The sequence below is a fragment of the Nanorana parkeri genome, unplaced genomic scaffold (assembly GCF_000935625.1).
Source record: "Nanorana parkeri isolate BGI_ZX_2015 unplaced genomic scaffold, ASM93562v1 scaffold1271, whole genome shotgun sequence".
Lineage (NCBI taxonomy): Eukaryota > Metazoa > Chordata > Amphibia > Anura > Dicroglossidae > Nanorana > Nanorana parkeri.
Window position 1 is genome coordinate 132293 of NW_017307539.1, and position 8589 is coordinate 140881.

Here is an 8589-nt window from a genome sequence, read left to right on the forward strand (position 1 = left end):
GACCCCCCCTTTCCAATGTCCTCAGCTGGCATAGCTCAATAACAGCCTCATACACACTTGTATTTAAGAGAAAAAGAAGCAGTGTGTCAGACCAGAGCTGATTACTTAATGTACCATACCATGTTCAGAATTGGTGCTGACACTGTCCTTCCTTCCGGAGGGGGGGTAAATGATGACCATTTACCCCCCCCTTTCCAATGTCCTCAGCTGGCATAGCTCAATAACAGCCTCACACACACACTTGTATTTAAGAGAAAAAGAAGCAGTGTGTCAGACCAGAGCTGATTACTTAATGTACTATATTATCTAAAAATACTTTCTTGGCGGCTTACAAATATCATGAACTATAATATATCAAAACATAATTTTATTAACAAATATTAGGCGCTTGCGAACACGCCCGAGCTCATCACTAGTTCTAATCACATCACATTACTACCACCACAAGTACCCTCAATGGCGGGCTAAAGTGTAATTATAATCCAATGAAAAATAATTGTTTCCATTCAGTTGATGTGAATTGTTGCAGTGGGAGGAGGATAATTATCAAAAAGGTTTCATATATCCACTTCATTAGATGATACACAAGTTGTATATGCGTCAAATGCTCCAACCACTTACAGGTGAAACTCGAATAATTAGAATATCGTGCAAAGTTCATTTATTTCACTAATGCAACTTAAAAGGTGAAACTAATATATGAGATAGACTCATTACATGCAAAGCAAGATAATTCAAGCCGTGATTTGTCATCATTGTGATGATTATGGCTTACAGCTCATGAAAACCCCAAGAACCCCAAATCCACAACCTCAAAAAAGTAGATTATTACATGCAATCAATAAAACAAGGATTGTACATAGAACAATATCGGACCTCTGAAAAGTACAAGCATGCATATGTACTCAGTACTTGGTTTGGGCCCCTTTTGCAGCACTTACTGCCATTACTTTTGCACGATATTCTAATTATTCGAGTTTCACCTGTACACCTTGAACCCGAAACCCTTTGCCATATCCAGGGGGAGAGCAGCAATTATTGGAGAACCAATATTACATATATTTACAATGGATCTGCTCAACATATACAGTATACTGATCACCAAAATATCTTGATAAAATCTAGTTGCAATAAATTGGTGGTCAGGGACAAATCATACAGAGATTATGAATACCAAGCCAAATTGTCCTGGTCCATTTTATGGTGCCCCAATACAAGCAAAAGAGTAATTGCTCCAGTACCCCCAAAACTACCCATTTAAAGGGGACAGCTTCTTCCTGTGTGATTACTGAGGAGCTAATATATAAAACCTCTGCCCAGCTATAAGCAAGCATAGCATTATGGCCACTAGATGTAGCCAAGGAGGATAGGAATTACTTCTCGGCTTCATCTCGTGTCAGTAATGCCATGCAAGCGACATTACCTCAGCAATATACTGGAAGGAAGTTTTATAAATTAGCCGCCGGGTGTACTATGTCTAACTCTGGCACCTGTTGTACCGCACAGTCATAGACCCCCAGCAGGACTGCTATAACAGGATAGTGTTTTAGTTAATACAAAGATTTAGACAACATACATACTTTGCTTGATGCACTGCGGATACACAAGTTTGCCTTCGTTACACTTTGCTGTAAGTGCGTTGTCAGGAACCAGATTTCCAACACAGTGAAATTCAACAGTATCCCCCTCAGCAATGTTTAAAGGGGCATTGTTCAAGGTAATTCCATTTTTTAACATGTCTTCTTTTGATATTGTACAGCTATCTGAAATTAGAAGTAAATGTTATTATCTAAACCACAGTCATAAGATCTTTTTAAAGCAACTATATGTGAAATTAATGATTGCAGGCTAAAATAAGTCACATGTCCCTAATAAAAGTAAAAACAAAAAACCTGTAGTTGATCCAAAGGAGGGAAAAAAGCACTGAGGGCTCATTTAAAGCTATGTGCATATGTGTGGCAGCATGTGTGGTAAAAAACACACACATACGTGTTAATAGGCCTTTTGGCACACTAAACCACTAAACTGCAGCACACAGATGTGAACCAACCACATTGGAGAGAATATATATATAAAAAGATGAGAGGGTAATAAATAAATGTTAAGTCCAGTAAAGTATTATTAGTCACAACGAAACCTCAGACGGCATAGCCAATGCGTTTTGTGGGTTCACAAATTCTCCTTCATCAGAGACAAAATAGCATAACATACAGGTGAAACTCGAATAATTAGAATATCATGCAAAAGTAATTGCAGTAAGTGCTGCAAAAGGGGCCCAAACCAAGTACTGAGTACATCTGCATGCTTGTACTTTTCAGAGGTCCGATATTGTTCTATGTACAATCCTTGTTTTATTGATTGCATGTAATAATCTACTTTTTTGAGGTTGTGGATTTGGGGTTCTTGGGGTTTTCATGAGCTGTAAGCCATAATCATCACAATTATGACAAATCACGGCTCGGATTATCTTGCTTTGCATGTAATGAGTCTATCGCGTATATTAGTTTCACCTTTTAAGTTGCATTAGTGAAATAAATGAACTTTGCACGATATTCTAATTAATCGAGTTTCACCTGTATTGTAAATAAAAACAATCTATAACTAAATCTGAATGGCCTATAGGTGGTAAAAATTTTAGGATTCATCCAACAAAGTATTTGCTGGGTCAGATTTCCGAAGCTTACTTACGAAGCAAAGCAAGCTTTCCATGTGCAGTGGTAGACCTTAGGGAGGTAGACTTCCAAACATTGATAAATAATTTATCAGTTAAAAGATGTTATTCTGACTCAGCACCGTTATATTGTTCCCAGTTAGGGTCTACAACCCTGTGTAAGGACTGTCCCCCTGTTTCCAGTGTAGTATGGTTCCCCCAAGTGTAGACTGCCTAGCTCTGAGTCTGCTTATCTGTCGTCTGACTATTGTGGCTGCACCTAAAGAGCGTCAGTCAGTTTGCAACATACTTCTCAGAAATGTCATTGCCAGTGAAACTTAGATGTCAAATAGGAATATTTGGGGGTTGCAGTTAAGATGTCTACAAATTTAGGACCGTGCCTGCCTGAGTGTGTTTTACAGTTCTCTATAATTTTTAACATCACATTACATAAATATGCACACACGTATTAAAATATAGATTAGTACTAGTATTAGGAGGTCTGCTCTGTATAAAACTATTAAGTAAAGCTCGGACTTACCAAAACTTTTCTTTGCACACTTTGGGTAGATTAATTTTCCTCTTTCACATTTGGTTGTTAAAGTTGAAGGAGATGTCTGTAGTTGATATCCAGGTAAGCACAAAAACTCAATTGTTCTGCCATGTTCAAAATAAAACCTTTCACCTACAGATTGTTTTAACTCAATATTATTATTGAACAATTCTCTTTGCCCAACTGTGCATGGCTCTGTAATCAAATCATAAATATCATAATAATTGGCATAATGTCACTCCTGATATACACCTAACATAAGACATACACATTACATTAGACAAAAATCTGAGCAACTGTGGGATTTTTACAGCAATTGATTTTTTCTGTGTTTTTGAATGTTCAGTAGACTTTGGATTGTTACATTAACATTTTTTTTTCTAGAGAATAGATCTCTGCCTTGAATTTTTTATAGGCAGCACCCAAAGGTGGATGGGAATATCCAAAACTCCGTAATTTATTGCAGATTGGTCATAGTGAAGTGTATGTAAACCCTAACGATACACTTGATTGTCAGAAATTTAGAGCTTTTTTGTGTCCTATGCATACTTTCTGTGTTATCTCGAGATGGTCCAGCACAACAACTGGTCTCCATGTTGGGCAGTATATGATAGTGGGAGGATTTTATTAAAAGACAACTGCCAGCCCACAACAATTGAGTGAATTTCTGGCAGATCAACAAGTTCTGTACTTGCAGGATCGTTAAAGGGATAAAACAGGGGGACATTTGCATGAATTGCATAGATGTACTGCATATGTTTAAGTTGCCAACAGATATAAAAAAGCCAAAATTTGTCCCTTTTAAAATAACACTAAAAATAAGATTTTTGTCTTTATCATGGAGTACAGTAAAGACACAGAATCATGCAGTATTAACTAGGGATGCACCAATACCAAGTAAAGTACTCGGTACAAGTACATTTACCGATACTTTTCGAGCTCTAAGACTAGACTAGAGACAAATTCAAAAGTTGGGAGGCAGCTGTCATATGTAAGGAGCACACGGAGCTCCTGGGATTTGTACATCTCTGTTTTAATGTATGATTTTGTTTTTATAAATATAAATAAAGTGATGCACCGATACCAGTTTTGCGAGTACAAGTACTGGTACTTGCCCAAGTACTTACAAGTACGAGTACTGATACATTTTTGTTTATTGTCATGTGACAATACATGTGTCATGACATGTGTCAAACAATATCGACTAATGATTTCAGGACACTGGTGGAGCACCAGAGCCAGGTCCCAACTGCAACAGCTGCAACCCTGGTAGTTCTCATGAAAATGGCAAGTATCGGCATTGGTACTCGAAAAGTATCAGTGCATCCCTAGTCTTAAGCCTGGGTTATATACTTCCATCAGGGGATTGGACACTGGAAAAAAATTTAGCTGCAGGGACAGACCCCATAATACCACTTCATCTCCCTGCAAGCCTCAGTTTTGTAACAAGCAATAGGGAGACCGGGTGTCCTGCGTCCTGTACCATATTCCAAGAAAAAGATATAATGGGTAAGTCAAAAATCCTATTTTCTTAATAATACAGTACAGCACACATGATCTTTGGTCTCAACTCTAAAACATCCCCAAGCAGTCCAACTAAAGGGTGGATAATGCAGAAAACAAACACCAGCAGGCCCACAACAGACAACAATAATAAAAGAACCTAAGATAGCTCATAGGTCAGCTTGAAGCACCCTACGCCCTGAAACTGGCACCAGTAGAGGCCTGAAGAGGTAACACTTAGAAAATGTGTGCACTGAAGACCAGACAGCCTTGCAAACCTGGGAAACCTGATAAGAGCCACTTGGTAACACTTAGAAAATGTGCGCACTAAAGAACAAACAGCCTTGCAAACCTGGGAAACAGTTGCTTGATGCTAGAAAGCCCAAGAAGCACCAACTAACCTAATAGTATGAGCTTGAAAAGGAAACCCTATCCTTCTAACTAGAGGTGCACTGAAATGAAATTTTCTGACTAAAACGAAAAATAAAAAGATTGTCAGTCCGAAAACAAAAATAATTTTTTTCTAATCTTTTTCTAACCCGGCGGCACCTGTCAGAAGGCAATGCAAACAGCGGGATTCCTCGATCGACACGCTGTTAGTGTTGATGGAGGAATCGGGTCTATTTTTTTCCGTTCAGCCCGGGGGTTGAATGAAAAAAATAAATCAGTGTATGGCCAGCTTTAGTCTGGTCGCTGGAGCATCTCTCTTCCTCCACTGCAGGGGGCTAGGAATCACATCTAATACAGTGTATAGGATGCAAGGACACCTAGGGACATAACATAGCTGCAGTGGAGAAGAGAGGATGGATGGAGTGTCCCCAGCTCCCAGGATTGGTTAGGTGTAAGTTTTTTTCCTACCCTAGGTAAAAATGAGCAGTTAACCCTTGCAATGTGGGGGTAGTCCCACTGCAAGGGTAAGTAAAATTTCTCCCCGATTTCTTTTTTAATGGTAACACATTTTATCACTTCAAAATCATTCCTGAAAAAAGCCAGCTTCAAAATTGCTAGCTTTTTCAGTGTTTTCTGTCCATGGGCTTCTTCCATGCATACATTTCACAATACCATTAAAGGTGAACTCCAGGCAAACATCTTAATACAATAAAGTAGTTGTTTTGCCTGCCAACGAATTTTTGTTTTTGTCTATACAGTTCGGGCACAGGTCTGCAACACAGCACAACCCTATCTGGCAGTGTTGCAGACATGATTTTTCTATGCTGCAGTTAAGTAATACTTACATGTCTTGTTCCTCCCCAGACTGTAACTGAACAGTAAAACCAAAAGCAACAGACTTATGAATTCATCAGTAGGTCACTTTGCCAACGATCAGCATACCCTTTGCCAACACATGAGCACTGCAGCTCATAAAAAAATATTCAATTGTTTATTAATAAATATATTGTATTCATTTGTGTCTTTTAAATCTGCTTAGAGCTCAGCTTTAATATGGCAAAAACATTTTTTCTATTCTTACCTAGACAAAATGGCGGCTCTGTCCAGAGTCCACTTCTGCAAGTGATTGCCAAACTTCCCACAGCTGCATAATATTTTTGGCATTGATATTGCACTACAGAGCCAGAAATGTATTCTTCCTGGACTGTTTCTTTCACTTCTCCATTTGTGATGGATGGTGGGGAAGCGCAATCCTGTCCTTGTTCTTGAATATTGAAGAACAAAAAAGTTGAGAGAGAGAAAATAATAAGGCTAAGCAAACAATTTGCAATATGGATTCAAAAAGTAAACGATTACTCTATTTTAACCATTGGCCAATGTGGTGCCTATATTTAAAAAGTGATCCAAGTCTTTATCAAGTAATTACAGACCTGTAAGTTTAACTTCAATAGTTGGCAAGATACTTGAAAGTTTGATCAAGGATCACATGCAATTGTTTTGCTTGAAAATAATATCATAAGCGACAGTCAGCATAGATTCACAAAAGACAGAAGTTGTCAAACAAACCTACTTTCTTTTTATGAGGAAGTGAGTAATAAATTGGACAGAGGAATGGCTGTGGATATAATATACTTGGACTTTGCAAAAGCGTTTGACACAGTTCCCCACAGGCGGCTAATGTATAAGTTAAGGTCAGTAGGTAAGAGTATTCAATCTGTAATTGGATAGAATACTGGCTTAAAGACCGTATTCAGAGAGTGGTGATCAATGATTCATACTCTGAAGCAGATGTACAAAGCATTAGTAAGACCTCATCTGGAATATGCAGTTCAGTTTGGGGCACCAGTTCACAAAAAGGATGTTGTGGAACTGAAGAAAGTGCAGGGAAACTGAGGAGAGATTAACTGACCTGAATTTGTTCTCTCTGGAGCAGAGACGATTAAGGGGGGACATGATCACTATGTATAAATACATAAATGGTCCCTATAAAGAGCTTGGTACCAAATTATTCACTTTAAGGTCACTGCATAGGACAAGGGGGCACTCTTTGTGCCTGAAGGAAAAGAGGTTTAACCTTTGCATATGTAAAGGATTCTTCACAGTTAGAGCTGTGAAAATGTGGAATAGACTCCCCTAGGAGCTGGTTCTAGCTAGCTCAGTTAATTGTTTTAAAAAATCTGGATGTATGCCTAAATGCACCGAATATTACTGGATATTGAGTTCTTATAGGTATATTGAGCATCAGAGATTGTTAAGCATCAGAGATTGTTGATCCAGGGAATGTCTGATTGCCCTATGGCAGGCCCGCCGGACCTTGTAATGTGGCCTGCACAGCAGCCACCTCATTTTGCCATGTCTCATGGCCCTATGTGATACATCACTGCAAAAACCCATGCCGGCCACAAGATGGTGCTCCGTTCCATACCAATTGGCTTAGCCGATCCAGATGTTGGATCTGCACTTCGGGTCGGCCGAACATGCTGTACGGCCACCCGATGTACGGCTGATTTCAGCCGATATACAGCTGAAATCAGCCGTACCAGCCTGAAGTGAATTAGCCGAACAGCGTTCGGCTCACTTCGCTTTAGGTCGGTCATTCACTCGGCTGCCTGTCCAAGCCATTTTTCAGTATTCAGCGCTGCAGTACTTTGACTGACATTTATTCAGTCATGTAACGCCATATCAAAATGAATTTCATATCATTTTTGGGGGACAGACAGAGCTTTGTTTTGGTGTTATTTAATCACCACTGGGTTTTTTAGACTGCTACAGCTTAAATATTGAAACTAGACATGTAAGCAGGCAAAAACATTTGCTAACTTTCATTTTGATTTTTTGTTCTTTCGGGTTTTGGGTCCCAACGCTGTTTCATTTTCCTTATTTGGATTATAATTTAGTTTCATTTTAAGCGTAATTTGGATGATCCGAAATTTTGTTAAAAGAACATTCAGATTTGATTGCATTTGGCCTCATTGGAATTTGGACATTTGGCTGCATCCAAATGTCAAAATGCAAACAATTTCATCCGAATCCGTACTGACAGATTCATTTAAAGGTACATTGCAAATTATGTAGTATTACCTTTACCATTCAGCTCACTACATGGTCAATAGTATGTAGCATTTTTAAGAGGTATCCCAATACTTTAGAAGGGAATTGAATGAAATATACACATTTGATTGGTCCCAAATACAGAACAGAATTCATACTGATTTATTTTGGTTACCATTATGTTTGGGATCATATTCATGTGTATCGACATACGGTACATTCTCTGTGCTTTGCAAATCCAGGTAGAATGCCCATATCTCATATACAATTCATAAAGTGTAGTGTCAGGTTTTCAACAGGCAGAAAAAATGTATTATCTGCACAACTACACAAAAAACACTTTATTGATGTCAGTGGTTAAACAGTTATGTACTAAAAGAAAAACTTGGATCAACCCCCCCCCCCCCCCCTCTTTGGTGGAAGGAGGGACGGGGGTGATCCC

At 38.8% G+C, this 8589-nt stretch overlaps 1 protein-coding gene across 1 annotated transcript in view; it reads right to left on the reverse strand.

Moving 5' to 3' along the window:
- The window catches only part of LOC108797399 (coagulation factor XIII B chain-like), a 39088-nt gene that overhangs the window by 5456 nt on the left and 25043 nt on the right, over nt 1-8589 (reverse strand). Inside the window, exons 6-8 of the mRNA XM_018568987.1 lie at nt 6178-6360; nt 3192-3398; nt 1581-1763 (exon numbers count right to left, since the gene is read on the reverse strand). Coding sequence (XP_018424489.1) covers nt 1581-1763; nt 3192-3398; nt 6178-6360 — 573 coding nt within the window. The remainder of the gene's footprint in view (nt 1-1580; nt 1764-3191; nt 3399-6177; nt 6361-8589) is intronic.